General features: G+C 40.6%; 1 protein-coding gene across 1 annotated transcript; it reads left to right on the plus strand.

Annotated features, from left to right (window-relative positions):
* The first annotated feature begins 1,476 nt into the window (after nt 1-1,476).
* LOC128455219 (unconventional myosin-VIIa) lies at nt 1,477-26,064 on the plus strand. The gene is made up of 49 exons (XM_053438904.1): nt 1,477-1,488; nt 1,665-1,766; nt 1,892-2,044; nt 2,656-2,724; nt 2,846-2,961; nt 3,059-3,186; nt 3,515-3,657; nt 5,562-5,675; nt 5,760-5,913; nt 7,115-7,191; nt 7,279-7,398; nt 7,857-7,999; nt 8,271-8,481; nt 8,563-8,698; nt 8,783-8,949; nt 9,228-9,368; nt 10,685-10,843; nt 11,029-11,121; nt 13,253-13,347; nt 13,909-13,990; nt 14,098-14,199; nt 14,659-14,775; nt 14,890-15,147; nt 15,258-15,515; nt 15,596-15,751; nt 16,086-16,154; nt 16,277-16,401; nt 16,720-16,846; nt 17,579-17,698; nt 17,917-18,090; nt 18,208-18,435; nt 19,436-19,603; nt 19,748-19,865; nt 20,133-20,265; nt 20,354-20,505; nt 20,674-20,855; nt 21,474-21,583; nt 21,739-21,893; nt 22,101-22,254; nt 22,360-22,515; nt 23,334-23,439; nt 23,951-24,064; nt 24,346-24,433; nt 24,512-24,618; nt 24,727-24,912; nt 25,031-25,147; nt 25,235-25,318; nt 25,529-25,648; nt 25,804-26,064. The coding sequence occupies exons 1-49, from the start codon at nt 1,477-1,479 to the stop codon at nt 25,894-25,896; spliced, it is 6,492 nt and encodes a 2,163-aa protein (XP_053294879.1). The 3' UTR covers nt 25,897-26,064.
* Nucleotides 26,065-27,603: the final 1,539 nt, after the last annotated feature.

The raw sequence follows: 27,603 nt of genomic DNA on the forward strand, positions 1-27,603 counted from the left end.
ACCTATAATGCATCCTTTCACCAAGTTTTGGGAAAACATGGCCAAGGTGATTAGTGCTATGCAATGTTGTTCTGTATTTAGCAACATTGGCCCCCATGAGATACTGGTCATCCAGGAAAACCTAAAGCTACAGCAGTGAAACCTTTGGCTTTTGTGTCTCTGGTGCAATAATACACACTCTACAAGGTGTTTGTTTGTTTACACAACCAGTTGTGATTTTTTAAGAAAAAGAGTCACTCTTTTCTTTTCAAATGTTACATAGTGTCACTTTAAATAAAAAAATAAGCCTGCTCTTATCGTCTCATTAGGATAATCCCATGTCGTCATTAGGAATGAAGTCAAAGATCAGGCACGTCTACGTCAAGCAGATAAGCATTATGAGCATTTTCACCATCCCAGTCCATTGTAGCCCTGTTTTCACTTTCAGCCCCCTTGACCTAATGGCTTAAATTTTATAGAGGCATAGATAACTCACTCGTCTGTTAGAGGAAGGTCTCCCCTGTGTTTTCTATAGAACAGCCTTCAAACTGACACAGTATAAAACTGACAGTGAAATATGCAGTTTATAGAATTCCATTATACATCATTCACAGCATGAAAACCTGACTGATCCACAACCAGTGAGTCCCTGTAGTATACTATACAGACTGTGGTTTTAATGATAAAGTTGACTATTTGTCTTCGGCCATAAATCTGATCCTCCCTTAATTCAAAAGATAACTCATGTCATATTCATTACAATAATAATCTGTGAGATGCTCCACAGTGTCTCACCCGAGCGATAAGCAGGGTCCAAAGGCTGCACATTCATTACAGCAGTCACTGTTACACCATGGTCAATCAAGGCCAATCACATAACAGGTTTATATCATGTCAATATATGCATGGACTTATGTGCTCTAGAACCATTTCAGAATTACACTTAAACAGCCTGACTGGCATTGATGCTACTATATATATAAGCTATGGCCGTCATGAAAGATTTTAATTTGAGGATTGAAGTCAAACATATCAACGTGGCCTGAGACACAGTCCCCTGAAACGGGACACATCTGCGTGAGCGATCAGTTTCTTTTCCTCTTCCTTTATATCACAGTCGGTTCAAAGTCAAAGGGCCATAAAATCTGCTGTCGGGGAAATCTGGTTCCTCCTTCTTCACATTGAGAGACTCAAGAAGACGTCAGAGAGGAACACCGACTCTTCAGCAGGCTGGAAGAGTGTGGAATTTATGAAAATCGCTGTTTTAAAAGGACAAGGTACACCTCTTAATTGTTTTACTTATCGGTAATAATAAATGTCTTTATTCTGTCACCTAGTCGGACACTGTGCCCTGAGCACAGCATTGATCTCTGTAAGGAACACAACACAGAGGACCTCAGGCTTAGTCCGGTATAAAAATAAATTTTTGGTGGAAATTGCAGCTCATCGTATGGATTCTTTTCTTTTTTTAGGCAGTTGGAAAGCTGAACAGTGGGGATGCTGAAAAAAGTAAGGCTGACAAAGATTTTATTGATAAGAATATTGCATACCAGGAAGCATTCATTTGTTCCTTGACTTCACACGTCCCTCAGGTCATTCATTTAAAGGCCTATTAATAATACCATTATTAATTAAAAAAAGAAAAATGTTGGTGTATGTATTTATACAGTTGTTTGTGTTTTCAGGGGGAGTGGGTGTGGGTGGACTCTGACATCGGGGTCCCCATCGGAGCCAGGGTCAAAGTATCACCGTCTGGGCAGCGGCTGCTGGTGGATGATGAGGGAAAGGTAATCACCCTTTGTTACCATCTATCATGGAGCTGTTGTTTCACCTCACGTATTTTAAACACATTTCCAGCCTTGGATCCCACCTGAACGACCTCAGTATTATTTCTCACTTCCACCTCCTCCAGGAGCAGATTCTGTCCCCGGAGCGGGAGGCCTCTCTCAAGATCATGCACCCTACGTCAGTGGAGGGTGTAGGGGACATGATCAAACTGGGGGACATGACCGACGCCGGGCTCCTCCGAAACCTGCTGCTGCGACACAGACAAGGAATCTTCTATGTAAGGCACAACTGTAACGCACACACACACACACACACACACACACACACACACACACACACACACACACAGCAAAATACTACTCTTCGGTTTTAATGAGTCCCGCGATACCATGTTGCGTGTTTATATTTTTAAAAACATGTCCTGTGATTACACGGACACACTGAAATCTGTCATCATATATGAACATACATGTTGGATACCCATCTTGGCTGGGGAGTTTCTGTTTGCATGTTCTCCCCTGTGTCTGTGTGGGTTTCCTCCGAGTTCCCACAGATCAAAGACATGCAGATTGGGGTTGGGCTAATTGGAGACACTACTTCCTTCATAGGTGGGAATGTGGGTGTGAATGGTTGTTTTTGTCCATATGTTCACCCCGCCTCTCGCCATGTTCAGCAAGTTAATTAGACAAACAACAACATGGCGGTGTCACATGATCGAAGAGCACATAAATAATTATAAATAGGTATAAATAAAACAATAAATAGTTTAAAACGTAGTGTCTTAAAACACATGAGTATTTGTACTCAGTTAGTAACATTGTCCACATGATAATATTGTACAGCTATGATATTATTGCACTTGGTTAACTTGTCTAATGGCGCTTCTAGACCTACACAGGTTCAGTGCTGGTTGCAGTGAACCCATACCAGGATTTTCCAATATACTCAGCTGAGCAGGTGAGACTGTACACAGATAAGTGCTTGAATTAACATCAGCATACAAATACAAGCTGAGCCTTCTCATTAGAAACTGCAGTGTTTCGTTTCATGTGTGCGTTCTATCTATTCTGTCCTTCAGGTGAAGTTGTACCATGGACAAAAGCTCGGGGAACTCCCGCCACACATTTTTGCCATCGCTGAATCCTGCTACTTCAACATGACACGGCATCTCAGGAACCAGTGCTGCATCATCAGGTGACTTGGTGTTGCCTGTCAACTGCCCTGAATAGAATAAACACGGAGTCATCAGTTCCATCACTAAATCTTCATTGTGGTATTTTTGTTGTCTCAGTGGGGAGTCCGGAGCAGGGAAGACAGAGAGCACCAAGCTGATCCTGCAGTACCTGGCAGCAGTCAGCGGGGAACTCTCTGAGCAGAGTATTGAACAACAGATTCTGGAGTCCAACCCAATACTTGAAGGTAAAGTCGTACTTCAGACGAGTATTAAAAAAAACAACAACACAACTTGAAACTGGAATGACACTCAGTAGAGTCATACTTCTACTTACAAGGCCCTACAAGTAAAAAGTGGCCCTCTGAATGTTATTAACATATATCACATTAACACAGTTCGAAGGCTATTTGACTTGAACTGTGAACCATGTATTGAATTAAGTATTACTAATTTAAATAAGGCCTGGGTTTGTTGCTCTGGTTCATCATCATTATTTAAGAGTCCAGCAATGCCACAGAATAAGTGACTTAAAGTCCAATAGCCATAAATGCCACTCTATTCTGTTTATTTTAGCTTTTGGAAATGCAAAAACAATCCACAATGACAACTCCAGTCGTTTTGGGAAATATTTGGAGATCTTCTTCAGCGAGGATGGCGTGATCAAGGGTGCCCGTGTGGAGCAGTACCTCCTGGAGAAGTCTCGTGTCTGCCATCAGGTGAGGCCAGCTCTGTCCAAACAAAGGCCTCTTATCTCCCCGGGGAGCGGAGCCATGCGATGTTGCAGTAAACTCATAAAATCATATCTCTGTCTATTCTGGGTCTTGTTAAATATACAGTGCCTTGCATAAGTATTCACCCCCCTTGGACTTTTTCCCATTATGTACTGTTACTAACTGGAATTCAAATAGACTTAAATAAACTTTTTCCTGTTTGATCAACAAAACATGCATAGTACTTTGGAGGTGCAAAATAAATTTTATTGTGACACAAACAATAATGAGAACAAAAAAGTTGACATCTGTTGGGTGCATAAGTATTCACCCCCCTGTGTCAATACTTGGTAGAACCCTCTTTCGCTGCAATTAGAGCTGCAAGTCTTTTGGGGTATGTCTCTACCAGCTTTGCACATCTAGAGATGGAAAGGTTTGTCCATTCTTCTTGGCAAAAAAGATGAAGCTCAGTCAGATTGGATGGAGACCGTCTGTGAACCGCAATCTTCAAGTCTTGCCATAGATTCTCTATTGGATTGAGGTCTGGGCTTTGACTGGGCCATTTTAAGACATTAACATTCTTTAATCCAAACCATTCCTTTGTAGCTCTGGCTGTATGTTTAGGGTCATTGTCCTGCTGGAAGATGAACCTCCGCCCCAGTCTCAAGTCTTTTGCAGACTGCATCAGATTTTCTTCAAGGATTTCCCTGTATTTGGCTCCATCCATCTTTCCCTCTATTCTGACCAGTTTCCCTGTACCTGCTGAAGAGAAGCATCCCCACAGCATGATGCTACCACCACCATGTTTCACTGTTGGGATGGTGTGCTCAGGGTGATGGGAAGTGTTTGGCTTTCGCCACACCTAGCGTTTTGCATTGAGGCCAAAAAGTTCAATTTTGGTCTCATCTGACCAGAGCACCTTCTTCCACATGTTTGCTGTGTCTCCCACATGGCTTCTGGCAAACTCCAAACGGGATTTTTTATGGATCCCTTTCAACAATGGCTTTCTTCTTGCCACTCTTCCATAAAGGCCAGATTTGTGGAGTAGACGACTAATAGTTGTCCTGTGGACAGATTCTCCCACCTCAGCTGTGGATCTCTGCAACTCCTCCAGAGTAACCATGGGCCTCCTGGTTGCTTCTCTGATTAATTTTCTCCTTGTCCGACTCTTCAGTTTGGGTGGACGGCCTCCTCTTGGTAGGTTTGCGGTTGTGCCATATTCTTTCCATTTTCTTATGATGGATTTTATGGTGCTCAGAGAGATGTTCAAAGCTCTGGATATTTTTTTATAACCTAACCCTGCTTCATATTTCTCCACAACTTTATCCCTGACCTGTTTGGTGAGCTCCTTGGTCTTCATGATGCTGTTTGTTCAGTAATGATCTCCAACAAACTCTGAGTCCGTCACAGAACAGGTGTATTTATACTGAGATTAAATTGCAGACAGGTGGACCCTATTTACTAATTATGTGACTTGCAAATGTGACTTGTGAATGCAATTGGTCGCACCAGATCTTTGTTAGGGGTTTCACAGTAAAGGGGGTGAATACATATGCACTCAACACTTTTCAGATTTTTATTTGTAAATAATTGTGAAATCCATGTAATATTTCCCCCCACTTCCAAATGATGCACTATTTTGTGTTGGTCCATTACATAAACTCATGATGAAATAAATTTTAATCTGTGGTTATACCATGACAAAATGTAGAAAAGTCCAAAGGGGGTGAATACTTATGCAAGGCACTGTACAACCTATAATTGTTGACCAGAAAGGCAAACCCAAATCATGTTGTTTTTGAATTGTTGCCTGTATTGAGTCATAAAAATACACACAGCACGTAAAAAAGCACAAGTTAACCTGCATAACAAAAATAACAATGAACTTCATTCTTGCTCCTTGACCTCAGGCACGGGGGGAGAGAAACTACCACATATTTTATTGCTTGCTGACAGGACTCACTGCAGAGGAGAAGAAAACTCTGAAGCTCGGAGTTGCCAAGGAATACAAATTCCTCAATAAGGTATTTCAATACTTATCTGCAGCTCATTGTGCATGGTGTACACACACATTCAATAATCCTAACCCTCCCTCCCATGTGCCGCAGGGCGACTGTTTCACATGTGCGAGTAGAGATGAGGCAAACGACTACAGTCGTATTCACTCTGCTATGAAAATCCTGACGTTCTCCAAAAACCAGTTTGAGGAAATCCACAAGCTGCTGGCAGCCATCTTACACCTGGGAAACGTCGGCTTTGAGGGTGAGCATACGCTTTCTGTACACTTTAAATTCTTAGTTTTGTTCAGAGAGGAAAACTGTTGATTAAATAGAGGCAGGCAATTCATAAAGAACCACAGTGGAAAAATATCAATAGTGTAAACAGCAATGGAAGAAGCATTCAGTTTAAATGTTAATTTACTTTGTTAGTGTACTTAAGTGCATTTAGCAGATTTAGTTCCAGGTGCTTTTCAATTTGAATTCATTTCATATTTTGCAAAGATCAGCTCTTTCTTAATCATTACATTTTATCAAAGCTTTACATTTGTTTGATATATTTTTAAAAGCAATCATTGGTTAAGAGGGGGGTTGGTTCACGGATCAAGAAGCCGAGACTCTTTCAGTCAGCATTATTCATATATTCTTGTATGGACACCAAAAATACAGTAGGCCCAGTAAATGATGTAGTAGACTGCTGCCCAGGTACTTGTAATACTTTAAATACACTTAAAAGTAAGTTCCTACTACTAATCGATAACAAAAGTAAATGTAGTACTTTAAGTTGAGTACATTTTTGTCCGTTTATTTTTGCTTTTATTAATTGATTGAGTACTTCCCCCACCACTGAGTAGCACTAGATGTGCTGGGGTAGAAATATATTAACTGATCCCTTCATCAGTGACAACTGTACATTTAATCATTCATGCAGCAACCAAATCAGCCAATCACGTGACTGATCTGGATCTGCCCCAGAATTTAATTGATTCTTCCCTGAACCAAACAGCATCCTTCCACCAAGTTTAGTAGTTTTTGTGTAATCTTGCTTACAACAAACAAACATACAAACCAAACGAAACCTCCTTGCTGGAGGTACAATTGAGCTCATGGCTTCCCCTGTCACCGGATCATCAACCAATAGAAAACCTTGTGAGATGTGGTAGAACTGGAGATCGGCTGCTAAATCTGCAGTAATGATGTGATGTCAACTGTGAAGGAAAATATATCTTCTTATAGAATCGATTCCACAAATAATTGATGCTGTTTTGAGAGAAAGGAACAGCCTCACATTTGAGTGGTGTTGCTAATGTTTCCGTGGGTGTAACAAGTAGCATATACAAAAATTCGTACTTAGTACTTAGGTATATTTCTACATCCTAATATATTGAATATGCACAGCTCACTGGAGCATCATTTGTTAGAATTTGAATTGTATGTGTTGCTGTCACAAATTTGGTTTCCATCAGGTGCCACTCAAAATAATCTGGAAACCAGTGACGTCACCAAGTCGGAAAATTTCAGCGTAGCAGCTTCTCTACTGGAGGTGGGTTTCCTCATGTATGAAGACATCATTTCTTCAGAATCATTAACATTATGACATAAATGTTTTTTTCATTTCTGCTCCCTGCAGGTTCAGCCTTCTTCTCTGGCGGAGAGTTTGACCCACCGTTCCTTTATGACCAACAGGGAGAGGGTGACCAAACCCCTCAGCTCCGAACAGGCCGAACACTGTCGAGACGCCTTCGTCAAGGTAATGAACCCAAGCCAGTAACGCTTATAAAACCCATTAAATAGGCAATGGACTGCTTACCCATTGCCTCTAGAGGAGTTTGCCTCAGTGTTTCCCCCCCGGTTCATCATGTTCAACATCTCAAACGCACAGAAAATGGAGGCTGCTAGAAACCTAGCTGTTTTGCCAAATTAGAGAATGCAACCGGATGTTTACTGCAGATTCATTTGACCCGGGAGTGAAGGCTGATTGTATCCAATCCCATTGCAGTCAACCCCTAGATGTTTGTGGGTTTTTTGATCAGTGGAAAAGGGGCTGAGGTATTAATTGAAGTTTTGTACAGTATAACGTGGTACCTTTATTCGACCATGCAAACATTCAATCGTAACTAAACTTAATATTGCCAAGTATGGTTCGACCCATTGGTGGTGCTCCGAAGACTAAGTCAATTATGATCTGTTGTTTGTCTCAACTCTCAGGCGATCTACAACAAAATGTTCATATGGATTGTGGAGAAAATCAACAGTGTCACCTATAAGAAATCGACCAGCGAAGCCGACTCTCCCTACCATTCCATTGGTCTGCTGGACATCTTTGGCTTTGAGAACTTCAAAACAAACAGGTGCAGACAGTTTCGGCCACACATCTTTCATGCTAATTGTATCACAACTCCACAGCTACTTAAACCTGAACAAATACTTAAGCTTCATAGCTACTTTGCATCTGCGGTCCATGGGCAGGAACATGTAAAAGTCCATACAGTATAACACAACAGTTAGCACATCACACATACCATCATAAAGAATCTGCATGCCATAGTCTCCATTTTAGAAAACGGTTACAAAGGTCAATGATCCTGTGACTGATTTAAATATTCTTCTGCTGTTTTACAGTTTTGAGCAGCTGTGCATTAATTTTGCCAACGAGAAGCTGCAGCAGTTCTTCGTGGCTCACATCTTCAAGCTGGAGCAGGAGGAGTATCTGAAAGAGGACATTGTGTGGAACAAGATGAAATTCAGTGACAATCAGAACATCCTGGACCTTCTGGTTGGAAAACCCTGCAACCTGCTGGCTCTGATCGATGAGGAGAGCAACTTTCCAAAGGTGATGAGTGATATTGTTTGATAAGTGTTGTTTGATCATTTTTACCGTAAAGTCTCCTAATTGTAGTTTGGTTTGTTGCAGGGCTCAGATTCCACGATGCTGAACAAGATGAACCAGCAACACAAGGGGAACAAGACCTACGTCGCCACAAAGAGTGAATACGACACCAATTTTGGGATTCAACACTTTGCTGGCGTGGTTTACTATGAGTCCGAAGGTACACACATAGATGCATTTTATCAAACTAGAAACTGAATATTCTGCTGTCGGATAATTCGTAATTTTTATTTGTTCCTTTTAGGGTTTCTGGAGAAGAACAGAGATGCCGTCAGTTTTGACATAATCAAGACGGTGGAAATGTCCACCAATAAGCTACTCCATAAGATATTTGCGACTGAGCTTTCCAACAATGGGGTCAAGACTACGAACAACAAAAGGGTCGTCATTACACCCGGGAACTCTGTGCGGGTAACTCTATTAAGTTTAATATCGCTACACATGTAAATATGTTAATGAGGAGGTCATTTTAGTTAAAATGAAGAAAAAGCATCTATTCCCCTTTAACCCATTGGAAATGTTTTTCCCTTTTTGACTCAGAAAACAAGATTGTAAGTTAAAATTCTATATTTGGAAACTTGTTGTGTGGATACAGTCGACATGCATTGATAATGTCATTGGTGTCAGAGTTGTCCCTTTTTTGCTGAATGGCCATGGTGAGTTTTTGTCTTCCTCTATCATCCGTACAGACCCAGCCTGACAAACGCAAACAAGTGCCCACGCTGAGCGGCCAGTTCCGTCAGTCTCTGGACTCCCTCATGAAGGCTCTGTCGGCCTGTCAGCCTTTCTTCATCCGCTGCTTCAAACCCAACAATAGCAAGAAGTCCAAGGTGAATGACACGAGAGCAACTCGATAAGAGAAGTGAGATGAGGAGTTGAGATGAAGATAAACACAAACAAAAGTGCACCCAGGCAAATTAAGAACTTTTCCCCCTGAATCCTAAATGCAGTTTCCTGACAAAAGGATGATGTTTCCGTGCTTATACAACTCCTGTGTGCATCGGTTAGATGACAATGAAGTGAATGTTTTAATCAGCCTTCCACCCCCTCCACCACCTGCCCTTTAACTGGATTTAGCAAAAACCTCTTCCTGTTCGGTGCGATAAACCAATTGATAACATTTTCTGTAAAACATCACCTTGTGACACACAGCGTAAAGTGCAGCATTGGTGCAATATCCTTGAGGCTTTACTCTCCCGTTAAAGTTGGCAGTCTTCCTTCTGTTTTTTCTACTGGTAATTATTATCCCATGACCATTCTTATAGCACCATTAGCAGATGTAATCAATGTTCCCAGAGGATGAAGTGATGTTTTCCTCAGACTGAGTTGTAAAAGCTTTGGTCATCCCTCAACTTTTTATCGCCAACCACCAAGTGGTCAAAACATCTATTTGTCCACTTTATGACCAGATATTTACAAATCTAATGACAGTTATAGATAGATATATAGATAAATAGATAGATAGATAGATAGATAGATAGATAGATAGATAGATAGATAGATAGATAGATAGATAGATAGATAGATAGATAGATAGATAGGTAGGTAGATAGGTATGTAGGTAGGTAGATAGATAGATAGATAGATAGATAGATAGATAGATAGATAGATAGATAGATAGATAGATAGACAGACAGACAGACAGACAGACAGACAGACAGACAGACAGACAGACAGACAGACAGACAGACAGACAGATAGATAGACAGACAGACAGACAGACAGACAGACAGACAGACAGACAGACAGACAGACAGACAGACAGATAGATAGATAGATAGATAGATAGATAGATAGATAGATAGATAGATAGATAGATAGATAGATAGATAGATAGATAGACAGATATACAGATAGATAGATAGACAGATATACAGATAGATAGATAGATAGATAGATAGATAGATAGATAGATAGATAGATAGATAGATAGATAGATAGATAGATAGATAGATAGATGGATAGATAGATAGATATAGATAGATAAGTAGGTAGATAGGTATGTAGGTAGATAGATAGATAGATAGATAGATAGATAGATAGATAGATAGATAGATAGATAGATAGATAGATAGATAAACCAGAGATACTACTCAGAGCCTCACAAACTGAATATTCACAACCACTCTACTCTGCTGTCCTCTAGATGTTTGACAGAGAGCTGTGTATGCGTCAGCTGAGATATTCCGGAATGAAGGACACCATCCGCATCCGGAATCTGGGATACCCAATCCGCCACACCTTTGAGGAATTTGTGAAGCGCTACAGGGTGCTGCTGAAGACGGCCGCCTGTGATCCCAAAAATGTTAGTCATGACATGGTCCTGTTGAGGATTATACTTTACAATGTTAACAGTTGGTTTTCATTAAGTCTCCCTCATATATGTGTAACTTTGAATATTACTGCTAAATACTACAGATTTTGTCTTTCCCCTGGAGGAATTTTGAATGTCATTAGGCTTTCCTCAGAAACTCTTTATTGACTCTCCAGGAGACAGCTGCTGCTCGTTGTGAGGCCATCTGCAAGGCAGTGATTGTAGGGGAGGACAAGTGGAAACTAGGCAGGACCAAGATTTTCCTGAAGGTACAGAAAAAATATGATTCAAACCATATTTTGTACAGAAATGATGTGGCTGCAGACTGGTGAGGTACTCTCAGCGTTATGATCCAGACCAGCATCTTCCATCTAGCCTCTGTTTTGTGATTTGTGCATTGTTAAATTTTTACTGTGCTACAGACGATTTATTTGCTTCTTACGAGACTTGAGCGACTTTAGCTTACAGTTTTTCACAATTGTTAACACACGTTTTTCAAAACAATAACGGCTTTCTCAAAACTGCACACAGACAACTGAAAACCTCACACACAAAATGCTAAACCTGACACTCCCTTTGCAAGATGACTCTTTGCTATCAAATCTCTTAACTGTTCACAAAATGGAACTCGTGTTTTCATTTGGTACACACAGCAATATTTTCAAATGACACACACATACCATTCATTGAGTACACACAACTAAGCATTTGCTTGCACACTACCAAGCATTTACAGCACACTGAAGTGCAAAACTGAAAACACAATCATCAAAATGGAACACACCATATGAATGACAAAGACTCTGGAGAATGAGCCATTTGTCCTTTTGTAAAATGTTTCAGTGTAGGCCTACTTTTTTCATAGTCAAACATAAAACAGCACACAAATATGCAGCATAAAAAGGTTTATTTCGGTACACACAGAGAACAGTACAGTACTGTAAACCGGCCTGCTCACCCCCCCCCCCCCCCCCACCCCCTTCACAAAAATTACAGTTTTTAACAATTGTTAACACACGTATTTCAAAACAATAACGGCTTTCTCAAAACTGCAAACAGAAAACTGAAAACCTCACACACAAAATGCTGACAGGCCTCGACACTCACGTCGCCACAGGCCTCCTCCATGGCCTGGAGCAGTGGGACCCGGTCCTGTGGGTTCCGTTCATATACCTTCCACCTCCAAGGTGAAAATAATTCCTCAATAGGATTCAGGAAAGGAGAATAAGGTGGAAGGTATAGAACGGAAAAATGGGGGTGGTCCTGGAACCACTCACGCACTTGAGCAGCCCTGTTGAAGCTCACATTGTCCCAGATGACGACGTGATCGATCCACTGTGGGTCATCTGTCTGGTCAGGTGGTACCAGCAGGTCATGCAGGCCATCCAGGAAGACGAGGAGACGGGCAGCGTTATAGGCCCCTAGGTGGGCATGACGGTGCAAGACCCCATGGGGATTCATTGCAGAACACATTGTGATGTTCCCAGCACGCTGGCCGGGGACCTCAACAATGGCCCGCTGGCCAATGACGTTTCTGCCCCGTCGCCTCCTCTTCACCAGGTTGAATCCCACCTCATCAATAAAGATGTACTGGTACAACACATGAGCTGTGTCATGCTCCTGGATCCGCTGACACAGACAGCATGAGAATGCAAGTTACAGTATGGACACAGAGAGGTCAACACAGTGGGCTACAGTGAGACACTGTAGAAAAGGAACAATATTGGATTACAGGTACAATACATGCATGTGTCAGTGCTGAATGTTGGTACTTACAAGCACAAACTCTCGCAATAACTCCTTCATGCCTGTGTTCCGTTCAAATGGGACCCTGAACACTTGTTTCATCCACATGGCATTCCTATGAAGAATACGGTCCAATGTAGAGAGGCTGAGGGTCTGGACGTTTCTAAATGTAGCATGGTCAGCCAGGATCCGAGTTTTTATTTGTCTGAGTGTGATAGAGTTGTTCTCACGAACCATATCTACAGTTTCAGTCTCCTGTTCGGCTGTGAAAATTAGGTGAAATTGCTCAACAGACCTGAATGTTTAGAGATTTTAGTATTTGTGAGTTGTAGGTTGATGCTTTGAGATTTTACTTGAGAAGTGTGTGCAACAACTGAACATTGTGTGTAGTGTTTTGACAACAAGGTGATGTGTAATTGACATCAGAATGTAAAGAAGGAAAGTCAGAGTCTAATGCAGATAAGGGAGTGTGAAGTAGTGCCAAATTGGGTCGAGCGATTGGTACATGAAGTGAAGGTTGTGCAAATTGTGCCGAATTTTCGCTTTTTGTGTGTTAACAACTGAGAAAAACTGTAAAACATTGTGGCATCTGATTGCTCAGAATTCCTCGACAATTCAAGAAATAATAATTACTCTGTAAACACTTTATTCCAGGATGCCGATGATGCCATCCTGGAACGACTGAGGGAACAAGAACTCAGCAGGATAGCTCTGATTATCCAGAGGGTCATGCTCGGACAAAAAGACAGGTGCAGTTTCTGAGAAAACACGTTCAACTCGAAGAACAGGACAACATACCTTCACTATTGCCCAACACTGCACACACTCATAGATATCAGCCCTCTAAATATGCATGCTTTTTTAAAACAAGATCCATTCTGGATTTGTATCTCGCAATAACAAAGAAAAATATTTATAACAAATTCCTGGATCTGCCCCCTATTGAAATGGGTTCTTTTCCTCCACATGTCTTCTACCAAGTTTCATGGAAATCTGTTCTAGTTTTTGCGGCCCTCTGCTGAGAAAACAAACAAACAAACAAATGGACAGGGGCAAGAACATCACGATATTGTGAACAAAAAATTCAAAAGGGTACTGCACATTATTTTTACCTCAACCTGTGTTAAGAGGTGTGTGCTCAATGTAGCTGCACATAATTATATTGTATTGCCATACATGTTGCAAAATCGATCAAATAAATAGGGTATATAGGTATATATTTTATAATGAACCTGGGCTAACACAGAAAAAGTTGGTTGATGAGTGTGTTCATTTTGTTTCTCTGAGACTTTCGTTTTCCTATTTTATAGAAAGTCTTTTCTGAAGAAGCGACGGGCAGCGGTGGTGTTGCAGAAGCGTTGGAGAGCTTACAGAGAAGAGAAAGAAAAGCGAGTCAGTTCTGATGCTTAATAACGTCTAATAGTAGTCACACCATGTAACTGGTAAATGTATAAGAGGCTGTAACTCAGGTACCTTTGTTTCCACTCTTGTTTTACCAGCTCAAGCGCGGCTATGAACGGCTGGCATCACTGATCCGGACTCGGAAACTCCGGTTACAGTTCCAAAGACAGTGTGCGGCAGCGCTAACCATACAAACACAGGCATGTACTGTTCACACAGCTGTGTAACACATAATGGGTCATTTTGGATGTCCTAGGATACATTATGTATGTGTGTGTGGGTGGGTGGGTATGTGTCTGTGTCTGTGTGTGTTTTTGTACGTGTGTGCGTGCGTGTGTGTGTGCGTGTGTGTAGGACTGTAATTTTAAGAATATGATTTTCTGTTATATACTTTAATAATTCAGTGTATTTAAATCTACATTTTATATTTTTTTTGTTAATTGTATGACGTTTTGTTACAATGTCGGTACAATCTGGAAATTTTGAATCTTGAACAAATAATTCATGGATATTTTCATCAATTTCATTCATATTTTATATATGGTGAACGTATCCTACGGTGTTTCTGCTATCAGATTTCTACGTATTATTATAGAGCGGCAAAACTGTTGTTAATAAACTCCATTTGCGTCACAAAATCATTCATGATAAAACTGTAGGTGCGAGGCTTCCAGAAGAGGAAGAGCTGGAAGCAAAAGAGAGAGGCAGTCATACTGCTGCAGGCTCAAACCAGGAAACTCCTGGCCAGAAGAACAGTTCAGAAAATGAGGGATGACGTAAGTGCTGAAAGTCCTGGATCTAGAAATACAATGAAGTGATGTCTGTCAATAAATTGGTGTGTGGTGTTGTTTTCTAAATCTACATCCTCTCTCCTCGCAAACCCATCACAGGCCTCTTCACGCTTGGAGAAAGAGAACTTGGACCAATTAGCCATAGCCCTTCAGCAGGGACTGGAAGACCTTGCCTCTGCAACGCGGTCAGCCGATGAGGAGCTAGAGCAGGAGCTGAAGTCGGAGTCGGAGTCGGAGTCGGCAACTGAAACTGAGTCGGTTACTGAACAGGGTTCGGAGGCAAACTCATATGATCTTCAGCCTGCACCTGCTGTGGAAGTGGTGCAACAAAAAACATTCGAATCAGACGAGTTTGAGGTTAGCTCGTAATTCTGTCATGTGATCTGTTAAATTGATCTTTATACATCTCTTATGTGTCTTACATTTTTATTTTACTGAATGAAACTCTTATTGCTTTGACTGTCAAGAAGTGGCGGACCATACAAGAGCCAGCAGAGGAAACCTCTTTCAAAACCCCAGGGTCGGATTCGAAAAGTACCGCTCCGTTATCGGCCCCCGCTACCCCACCAGTGGAAGAAGAGGATGACGACTTCGATGACGAAAGCGACGAATTTTCATTATTCAGATTCAGCATCCTTCACTTCCAGAGCAACATATCTCACACACACATCAACCAGAGGCTCAAGCAGCCCCTTCTGCCCCATGATGATGAGGGCGATGCACTGGTAAGAGGACCGAGATCTTCTCACTTTCAATTCCAAAATATTCTTCCTCGCACTCAGTTTCTCCTCTCGTTCTCCTCCAGGCCTGTCTGACTGTGTGGTGGATTATTCTTCGGTTCATGGGGGACATACCAGAGCCCAAATCTCAGGATGCAACATCTCAAGTGTCCAGCACCCTCATGGACCGTCTGCCTCAAAGGCAGGGCCGGAGGCTGAGCAGCCTGGTGGGACTTGACCAGGTAGAGTAGTCAGAACATTACATACCATGAAAAAGCATAGCACAACAATACGTTACCACACGGGATTACAAAGTGCAGAAAACTGTCTCCTGGGGAGTCTTTTCTGAATACTGGAATACTTTCCAGTCTTTCTGGCAGGGTGCTGTTTTACTATTTTCACTAAATTGAAAATAAGGAACCTATGTAAAGATTCTCAGTCACTGAGGTCATGGTCATCCAAATTTCAGTGATTTCACACTTTATTATCTAAGATGCATAATATAGAAGATCCTTAAAGTCAAACATGGGTCATCAGTCTTTCTTCTGATAATCAAAAATAACCTTTTCTGGGTAGAAAATACTGAGGAAGAACAAGAAGAAGCTTGGAGCTGCCAGCAGAAGAGCGTCAACCATCCTTGAGGAGGTTAGCACTAATGTCACTGTGATATGTTTGATAATATGGGGTCTATTATTCAGTCTGTGTGTTGCTCTTTTTGTTGATAATAAAATAAAACAAATTATTATTATCGTCAATATCTAAACCAGCCAGAGAACGTGACGGAAGACGGGGACATTTTGATTGGAGAAGGTCCAACATTGGATCGGCCACTGTCACCACTAGAAAAACTGCACATCATCGTCGGATATGCTCTGACCAGACGAGACATACGGTAAAGCTGTAGTAAACATCAACACAGGAAAAACAAACAAAAATATGTGAATGCACATGTCTAACGTTGGTTTACATTTGTCTCTGGAAAAAACATTAGAAAACATTAACAAATAGAAGCCAGAGTAAAATGCATGTGATTAATCTTTTATTTTGATGATATCTTCAAGATATTTGGATTATTTTATTCCAGTGTGTGTCTATAATTACAATTAATCGTTTCTCTGTAAATACATTGAACATTGCAGTCACTGTTTAGTTCTTCTTACATGTTATCTGTGGTTCTTACTGTTTTCTTCCGCGTTTCTCTTCCGTGTAGAGATGAGATTTACTGCCAGATCTGTAAGCAGCTGGTGTTAAACAACAACAGGAAGAGCCGTATGCTAGGCTGGACCCTCCTCTCCATCTGTCTCGGGATCTTCCCTCCGACAGACCTGTTTGTGAAGGTCAGTGTGCAGCAAGTCATTCAGTAGCACTACAGTTTGCCATGAAAAAACAATGTCTGTAGAAACCAGACCTGTTTTCCTGTTGGCAGCACGGTGGGAAATTGAGGAATGCAAAGGGACCCACCCTGCAAGTCATTCAAATAGGGCTTGCTTTTGCTTTTGCAAGATAATCATTACATGGATGATAAACTGTTACCTCACTCAGTTGGCCATGACACCCTGCTCTATTTCCTTGATCAAAGTGTTTAGATAAGGTTAAAGTAACAGGGTTATTGTCGTAAAACTAAGATAAACATCTGATTTTATGAAACTATAATTACTGTATATAAAGATGGACACATTCCCAAGAGTGATGCCAAAAAAATACTTCTTTTTAGAAATGGTTTTAGAAATGGTTTCTGTAATTTTAGGTAGTTTGTATCACATTGATGTATTTGTACTGATTTTTACTTCTGGATAGTGGGAGAAAGTTGTGACACCTTGTCCATCTTTATGTAGAGTCTAATTATAGACTGTAATTATATATACAGGATAAAACAAAAACTATTATTGGATAAAATTTACTTATTTATTTAAAAGATGACCCAAGTTTCCTTCAAGCAAGGTTGTGCTTGTTTGGTAAATGTACAATGAGTCTTTTTCTAATTATATTTGTTTATGTCTCATTGTTTATCTCCCTCTCCCAAGGATTAGTAACACTGTTACCTTGTTCTTTTCTTCTTTGCTCCACAGTTTTTGAAGAAGTTTGTCTCCAGAGGGCCGGATGGATATGGAGCATATTGTACCGAGCGCCTGCATCGTATATTAGCCAACGGAGAAAGGAAAGAGTTACCCTGTTTGATAGAGCTACAGGTAAAAACATTTGATTTAATATTTGTTTTGTTGTCCTGACTGCAGTTTTTTCTCCACCATAATTTCTTGGTCCCCAGTTGTATTGTTTATTATTCAGAGATGTTCTGATTTGCATGTTTTGTGACAAATAAGCAGGATCACTTAGTGTTTTTAGCTTTCTTCCCCAAGTTACTGGCTTGTTTTCCATCCAGTCTCATCCTCCTTCCCTCCACTGACAGGTTGCCAAGTCCAAAAAGCCCTTAGATGTGTCTGTGACTCTAATGGACGGCCGCAGTATCAGTGTTCATATGGAATCAGCCTCCACCTCTGCTGAAATCTGTCAAGCTGTTGCTCGAGAGATGGGTCTCAAAGACACCTATGGATTCTCCTTGTACATCAGCTTCTATGAGAAGGTCAGCCTCACTCACAGAGTTTAACCAAATCCACAACTCTTAATAATCTGTTTGATTAGTGCTAATATGTAATAGAGAACCGCATTAGTTCAAACCCTGTTGGTGTCTCATCTCCAGATGTGGTCTTTGGGCAGCTGTGGGAAGCATGTGTTGGATGCAGTATCTCAGTGTGAGCAAGAGATGAGGAGGCAAGGCAAAGAGGAGAAGGACACCCCCTGGAGTCTCTCCATCCGCAAGGAGCTGTTCACACCGTGGCACGACTGCTCGACGGACGATATTAGCACAGATCTGATTTACAGGCAGGTCATCAAGGAAATCAAGTCGGGAGAGTACGTCAGTGAGAAGGTGAGGCTCTGCAGTGAAACAACTCAGTTTACCAATAAGGATGCCAGTAATACTCGTTATTACTTCACTTCTATAATATTACAAAACCAAAAAACGAATAACACCATTTGAAGGGCATCAAAACATAGATTATAATAAATCATTATCAGTATCTTTGTCTGTCAAGACTCTCAGTCATCCAGGGTCTCTCAGATGTTGTACAAGTGTACGAGGTATTTAATCTTTATGGGTCTGTACCTGTGTTGAGCCATTTAGGGGGTTTAATGACCTGCCTGTTTAACATAACGGGTAAAGACCCACATAGATGAAGTACCTGAAACCTCCCATTAGTCAGTTAGAAGTGAAGAAGCCTCTTGGATGAGAGGTGAACCTCTTCAACGAACACAAGCAATCCAGTGGCCTATATATACTTGTACAACTTCTTAATATCAGTATCGCTATATTGATAATGGGTCACACTCGGACTAATGTTTACGCGTGTCTACATGCTAGCTGTAAGTTTGTTATATCTGCTTGTTGGTTTATTGTTTTCTTTATAATATCAACCTGTCAGGGACTGCAGACAAAAATTAGCCTGAAAACTCTGGTGCATTAGTATGAACCAGTGTGCTCATATTAATTAATGTACTCTGTCCCTTTTTAAGATTACAAAAATCAATAATGTTGTAGTTTAAGGCTTGTTTCTGCTAACCCCAAGTGGCTAGAAAACACTTAATACAGCTTAAAAATAAATAAAGTCAACAAAAAAAAAGCAAAAATAATTTTATTTTTCGTGGTCCACAATATTTTCTTTATTCATGACATCTCCACTTTCTTAATATAAACATGGATTTTATTAGACAGCAAAAATAAATACCTGCATTACTCAGCTACATCTTTTGGGGACTATTTTTCCTATTGTATGTATTTAAATTGATATTAAAATCTAATCCATAGCAACAAAAATAAGACACCAGATTGTGTGAAATGTGTCCAATAAACATTTCTTTTTTTCTCTCAGGAGGATGAATATGTCCAGCTGGCAGCTAAGCACTATTACATCCAGTTTGGCTCTGACCACAGCAGAGAGAACGCCCACAGGGTGGTAGAGGGGTGCATCACCACACCACTGATTGAGAACAAATCCATGGGGAAATGGATCCAACTCATCAGCGCAGCACATTTAGAGGTACAGTGCCATGCAGTTAAACGAAGGGGCTAAAGGAGTTTGCCTGAAATATTTTCTGATGTCTTTATCATTTTACTGTATTTTACTGAGCACAACAAAGCTGAGGCACCTCATGGTATATCCTATATGCTGGTCTCAATACAGGGTCCTTATGTCAACGGGAAACAGAGCAAAGAAAGTGTTAAAGGGGCGTTGGTCGACAGTGCCCGGGAGAAATGGCCGCTGCACTTCTCCAAGTTTTATGAAGTTACAATGTTGTCAGGTTAGTCAACGTACAATGCTCAACATCATTTCCTAAATATCCAGGGAGGTCTTGATGTTCTTCCATTCTTCTTTGCCCGCCTGTGACCTAAATTGCTTTGAAATTATTATCCAGAAGTGGGTTATGTTTTAATGTCGTAACAGGCTAAACAACACCAATGTACAGTAGCTGCACCTTTGAACTGGGGATTTCCGGTTGAAATTAGGAAATGGCAGATGATTTACAAGCTTGTTCTTGAAACCTTTGTATTCATATATATGTGCACAGGACCTCCTTTGGCCAAAAGCAAGTTTGTCGTGGCCGTAAACTGGAAAGGCATCTTCTTCATTGATGAAAGAGAAAAGAGACTCGTTGAGCTTTCTTACCTGGACGTGAAGGACGTCAACACAATGAAGTATGGGTAAACTTTACTTCCCATGAATATACTCCCGTCAAAAGCATTGTGAATCTTACAATTAAACTCTAATATTCAAAATCTGCCCTGCCAGTGCCCCATCAGTGAATTTGTCCACAATCCAAGGAGACTTTGTCCTGAGGTGCGCGGAGGCTTTGGACATGGGTGCACTTATAGAGAGGAACCTGGAGGGGCTGAGGCAGCGCTCGGTGTACGCTCTGGCTCAGCAGGACATCAACGGACCAGGTAGGAGTTTACAGTTTGTACAGGATGGAACAGGAAGCTCACACTCACCTGCACATAAGACGGTGTAAATATATAAAAATGCATCTATTTATTTAAGTGTGAGCCTGCAGGAAAACAAAGCTCACCATGCACCTGAACTCTCACGACTGGGTGTCTCCTCTCCCACAGATGACCCCATGGTGCTCGACTGTAAACGTGGCGACCTTCTGCTGGTAGAAAAAGATGAATATTATTCTCCTAAAGAAACCTGGCTCAGAGCAACTAACCAGCGGACCGGCGACAGCGTTAGAGCCCACAGGGACTCAGTGCAGTTTCTCCCAACTCTCACAAGGCCTTCTGAAGAGACGCTGGTAGAGTTTCCTTTTGATCTCCTACGTTTTAGTCCAGTTTTATATTGTCACATTTTATATAATTGAAGTAAGACAGAAATAAAAGAGTTGCAATGTGTTATTGTAAAAAGTTAAATTAGATCACAACACTCTAATAAAGAAAATGTGAAGATGTATGTAAACATAAGTGTTTATACATATATTTATATTTATAAATATTTACAGAAAATAACAATGTGTAAATATTTGAAAATGATTCGTTTTCATTAATATATTTTTGTTATGATAAAGTGGCAATAAGCAAATCTATTTGCTAAGATTTAAATAAAATGTGCCTAAAATTAATTGTTTATGAGACCGATTGAATAATAATAATAAACAAATTTCACAGCACCTTTCTGGACACCCAAATACATCTTATAATCATCACATCCAAATAAATCACAAATAAACCCATGTTTGGGACACACACATGCCACAAAAAATAGTTAAGTGTAACCAAGGTGAAAATCAGACAGCTCAAAGTACCTCAGCTGATTTGTGTGAGCACTCCAGCGTGCAGCAGTGGATCCATGTGTATGATAATCGATATGAGCGTCCCCTGTGGTGTAACTGATGAACTGCCTCTGATCCCCTCAGGAACTGCTCAGTCCAGGCCAGAAGAAACGTTCAGCTGCACAAAGCGCACCGCAGAGGGATGAAACCGTGGCTCCTCTCTCATTGAAAGAGTTTGCACTTGAGAACTTCAGGTAGTTTTAGTTTTTTTTATGTGTGTGAATTTGGGACTTTTTACATGTTGACCATCCAGATATCCACTTGGATGAATCAGTCTTTTTTATAATATATTACCAATAGTCAACTAATTTCTCTGCCCTTTTCTCACTGTGGTCCCTGTCTCACACAGGACTGTGGGGAAAGACGGGAGTCGTCAGGGTCAATACAGAGCTTTAAGTAGAGAGAAACTGTGGGCCTGTTCCAGAGAACCTCTCAAGCAGCCGCTGATGAAAAGTCTGGTCCGCAACTCTGAACTCAGCTACCTGGCCTGCAACGCCTCCATTTATATCCTCTAATAAATGTGCTTTCCTGTTTTAGATGGTGCAGTTTGAGTGTGCAGAAACACTTTCTGTTTCCAGGAACTAGACATCTGAGCCTTGCGGTTTATTTATTTGTTACCAATTCATCTGTAATCTTTACTTCTAAACAGTGACTGCCTGTATACAAAATGTAAAAGGGGAGTTTGTGTGAGTCCTTGACCTAAGCTTCCACCTATCCTGAAGTATATGGGTGACTACCCCGTTAAACATGCCCGCAGCACAGTGGAGCTGACGGACCAGATCTTTGGTCCGGCGACGCAGTATGAGGCCCTGCAGGATGAGATCTACTGCCAGATAATGAGACAGATGACCGGCAACATCAACAGGTGCGTCCTCATCGTGCATGTTTCCACTTAAAAGAATTTTAAGAAAAATCAAAAGCCAAGATTTGAAAAGCCTCAATGTGTTTCTCCCCTCTCTCATGCTCTCAGGCTGAGTCTGGAGCGTGGGTGGCAGCTGATGTGGCTGTGTTCAGGCTTGTTCCCGCCCAGTCAGAGTTTGTTGAAACACACTCAGAACTTCCTGGAGTCGCGGCCCAGAGACCCGCTGGCCGATGTCTGTCTGAAGAGGGTGCAGGCGATGTGCAGGTCAAAAATCATTGATTTACACAGCATTGTACTGTGAAAGGTGTTGGTTACTGGCCTGCAACGGAAACAAACTAACAAACATACTTCATTTATTAAGATTGAAAAATGAGTTGTCAGATGTAGATAATAATGACACGACTGAGCTAAATTCCAAGAATATTTATATTTTAGTCCTTATATCATTTAAAGGATAAATTCAAGAGTTGTACTTAAAGTTGAGTTCCTAATTTGGTGGATTTACAAGTTACATATCAAGAAAGAAAAGTTTTAAATATGCTGAGGTCCTGACGTCTGGTACGGGGTCAAACACACCAGAAATGCTGGCTCATATATGGTCTTCTTAGGCCTCAAAGGTCAAAGGTCTTTCGTCAAGTTAAATAATATTCAATAATATGCCTCCCAACTGAAGTTATAGCACTCAAATATTTTACATAAGAAACTATTTTGGTATCGATTTCTCTCTTGACATTTTATTTTCAATTTGTGCAGTTTTATATTCATAGAGTTTATTGTAATTTTGTGAGGCCTGATTATATTTTTCATATGATGATAATGCTTTATAATCTAAATGACTGGTGTACCTGCCAAATCAATGCATTTCTGCAGCATCACTTGCAAATCAAACCTGCTATTTTTTAGGAATGTGATTGGCTGTACTGTAGCCACTCCCTATTTAAGATGACTTATCATTGTCACAAAATGTTTGCCTGATGAAGGTCTAGTTTTGATCAAGTTGTTCAGATTAAAATCTTTTATTTCACGTTTGTGTAACACTTATATACAGTATATTAATTTATCTGAGTGCCCTGTTCCCTCAGAAAGGAGCCCAGGAAGCTCCCTCCCCATCAGGTCGAGGTGGACGCCATCCTACAGAACAGCAACATGATCTTCCATAAAATCCATTTTCCAAACGAAACGGATGAAGTAAGACACAGACCTGTCCTCTCAACCCTGGGAAGAGATCAATCCATCCATTAGTGTATCAACTCTGTTTTAGCTCTGGGGAAATTGATTATGACATTGATGCTAATTGAATTACATCTTTCATTTCACCAGTGGAAGGAAATTGGAACCAAACACTGTTTATCACTAGTTCTGCTCTGCTCCTTTCTCTTAACATAATAATTTACGGGGATATTTTTAAGGATATTTTGGGGGCTCATTGTCTAGAAATTTAAGAGATAGTTTAACCTCTCTCATACACAGTACTTATGTCATGATGAAAGTAAAATATGTACCAGTAGCCAGCAGCAGGTTAGCTCCAGCTACATAATGACCACACATGGTACAGAAATGGGAGTGGTACCAATCTTCTTATATAACCTCCGACATGACCGCAAATAAGTCAATTTCCCAAAATGTCAAACTATTGCTTTAATGTGAATATCATTAGGCTTCATATTTTTGATTTGCTACTGTCCTTGCTGTCATCCAGATAATCGAGGTCAAATCTACAACCTCGATCAAAGACCTGTGCTGCAGTGTTGCCTCTCACCTCAACCTGAGCTCAGCTGAAGGGTTTGGCCTCTACCTGAAAACACCGGACAAGGTGCTGTTGGGCGATGTTCATGTTCTTAAGATTGCTTCTTTCAAGCCAATGTTTTAATTTAGATGTGACAGAAGAGATGAAGATTGGATATACAGATTCCAATGAAGGATAAGGGGACATTTTGTTGTCTGGTCCAAACTGATGAACTTACTAATTCTTAAGTTAAATCAAACAGATAAGATGATTAGTTCATAAATGTCCTCATTTAATTTGTCTCACACATGCTGATAATGATATCTAGGCATTGCATATCAGTGCTGTTCTCTTTTTTCTGTTTGTAGGTCGTGAGCTTGGAGGAGCAGAAATATTTCTTTGATAGTTTGAGGCAGACGTCAGACCTCCCTAAGAAAACAAAGAGAGTGAGAGAAGGTATTGCATCATGCAAACACCGCCGGTTTTTAAACGTCAGATCATCTTCATGTTTCAAGTTTTTTTTCTTTTTCTAAGGTATCCAGGGTAACATTCCCTACCTGGTGTTATTTAAGAGGAAGCTCTGGTTCAATGTGAATCCGGGGAAAGACCAGATCGCAGACCTCATCTTTCATTTCCCACAGGTACTGTGACCAACTTACAATTACACGCAATCGTGAGGGATGTTTTTTCTCTTCTTGTCAACAAGCCGAATCATCATGGTGCACCTCCTCTGTTCTGCCTCCATGCAGGAAATGCCTAAGTACCTGCGGGGATACCACAGTTGCACAAAAGAGGACATGGTCACCCTGGGTGGGCTGCTGTTCAGATGCAAAGTGGATTCAGACAGGACCCAGTTTGTCATGATCCCCAGGATGCTGAAGGACCTGGTTCCTGAAGACCAGATGCAAATGATGTCTTCTGATGACTGGAAGAAGGTAAAAGAGAAATATACAGAAATGTTGATTTTCTTAACATAAATATATCAAAGCGTTTTTGGGAGTTGGATTGGCGAAGCTTTTACACAGTTTTTCATTTTTCCTCCTCTACATGCAGAACATCATCTCCGCCTACAACAAGCAGAGCGGGATCACTGTGCAGGAGGCCAAAATCGCTTTCCTTACACACATCTGCAGTTGGCCAACTTTCGGCTGTGCCTTCTTCGAAGTGAAAGTGAGTGATCAGGCTGAAGTGAAGGCAAAGTTTGCCGAAAACTATTGAGGAATTGTTGAGTCACTATATGTATGATTTCATTTGCAGCAAACGTGTGAATCTAGCTACCCACAAATTGTTTGGATTGCCATCAGCAAACAAGGCGTAAGCATAATAGACCCAAAGACCAAGGTATGTCCAGTAGGTCGCCTGATAAATAATGTATTATTATTATTATTATTATAATTATTAATGAGGGTCCTTGAACATTTAATGATGCTTTATGCTATATTGTTGTTTAGTCCTTCTCTTTTCATCTCATCATTTCCTGTTGTGGTTTGTGTGTACTGGTTACACTACATATAATCTTAATGCTGCTTAAACATAATGTCAATGTTTCAGGAGCTGCTGGTCATGCACCCGTTCAGCCGCATCACTGAGTACCGCAGCAGAGGCAGCTTCTTCCAGATGGCCATCGGCACCATGGTGAGGGAAAACAACTTCGACTGTGAAACATTACAGGTAAGAGTCAGGCGTATCAATTTCACTTTAGAAGCTGTGAAAGTATTTTTTGCCGGTACATGTTATTCTCTAGATCAGTTGGTCCATAGGTCGTAACAATCCCGTTTTTAGATTGTTTATTCTAAATGAAGGACATCACTTCCCTTCTTTTACAGGCTACCACAATGGAGGACCTTCTCAGATCATACGTCAGCATGTATGAGAGGCAGAGACAATCCTTCCGACCGAGGAACCACATCTTTTCTTGAGGCTTCATGACTTCAGACTGAAACGTTGTGGTTTATATGCACTCTTAATTGATTTCTTTATATTCATATACTTGTTGGCCTGTGCTTTTAATAGCAAAAAGGAAATCAATTCTGCTAAATAATTGACTGTCCATCTATCCATGCATCCATTATCTACTCTGTTTATCCTTCGAGGGTCGAGGGGGGCTTCGGGAGCCTGGGGGGGGGGGGGGATTCTTGGCTGGTCGCCAACATACAGAGACATTTAACCATTCATCTTTATTTGTCTTGATTACTATTCTTTTGTTGTGTCATTATGAGAACAGTTAAATTATCAATAGAGACGTTTTGTGAGATATTAAACTTTAACATTTACAGGCTGTAGTCTTCATCAGCCGTATAAATAAATAACTGTTGTAGTCATAGAAAATCAAATGAATGTCTACCTAAAAATATAATCTGTGATAAATTCAGACATCATTTGTTAGAAAACTGTGTGTTCAGTTTGAATCAATTTAAAACAATAAGACTCAAATAAGTTTGTGATGTTATCATTGTAAGCGACTGAGGAAAGATGTGAAATCCTCTGCCATTAACCCTCGACCATAGTGAGGAAAAATGAAGAGATGTTAAGCATAAGTGGAGAGGTGATCCACTGTTCAATGTTTTTAGACTAGCATAGAATATATAAGTAATGCCTATTAAGGCCCTAGACTAAACAACATATGTTCATACAAATTTCAGAAAACAACATAACTGTGCTATATGTGGTTTGGTTTTGTATATACAGTGTATTATCTAATAAAAGACAATAATTAATTATATGTTTTGATGATTGGATTGATGTGTTGTTGGACATTGGGTGCTTTGCCATTGGATTTTAGTGAGCAGTGTGAGTTGGGTCAAACTGAATGCCAATGTTTGTAATATCATCACATCTTATTTGCGGGGTGAAGTTGTTTCCGATTGAAGGCAGCAGCTAAAAGCAAACAAAGAAAAATCAAGTTAAGTGGAGCATAAGTCATTCTCACAACAGCCACCTGACATGTTATGCAGGAACCACAGAGGTTGTATTAATAACATGAGTGATGGCTGCATTCCATTTAGCTCTACATGGCGCTTCTGGATTCCAGGGCAGTAAGTGCTGACATGGCTCACTCATGGACAGCTGAGTGGAATGAGGTTGTAATAAATGTGATTAGTTACGGATTAAACTGTCTGCTCTGAAGACAGGGAGTGTGAATAGTAAAAAAATAAACTTTATTATAATACTACACTTCAACCTGTATGTGCAAATACTTCATTCCTTTATACAAATTATAACTGATGGGGAGGGGCTGGCTAACTTCATATAGCATGTATGGCATTTTGCATTTTGCATATGGCACATGTATATAATATTATTCCAAAGGCCCGTCAAAGATTACATCTGCAAAATATAACTCAATCAACTATCATGCATAAACACTGTCTGTTTTTGTATTGAATCTGAAGTTTTCAATCTTAGAGTGACTTTATTATTTATTCTTCCAATAAACCAGTGATCACATTGTGGTGAAACATTATATCTTGTGCAATGTACAATTATGACTGGACCTCTTTACTCTGACTTTATTATCAAACTGTTATTGATACAATTCAAAGGGCCCACACTGCTGTAGGCCACAGTTGTGTATCTTACCCACGAGTGAGGGCAGTTTTCAAGATGTCAGCCAACAGTCCAAGTTT

The sequence above is a fragment of the Pleuronectes platessa genome, chromosome 13, assembly GCF_947347685.1.
Source record: "Pleuronectes platessa chromosome 13, fPlePla1.1, whole genome shotgun sequence".
Classification (NCBI taxonomy): domain Eukaryota; kingdom Metazoa; phylum Chordata; class Actinopteri; order Pleuronectiformes; family Pleuronectidae; genus Pleuronectes; species Pleuronectes platessa.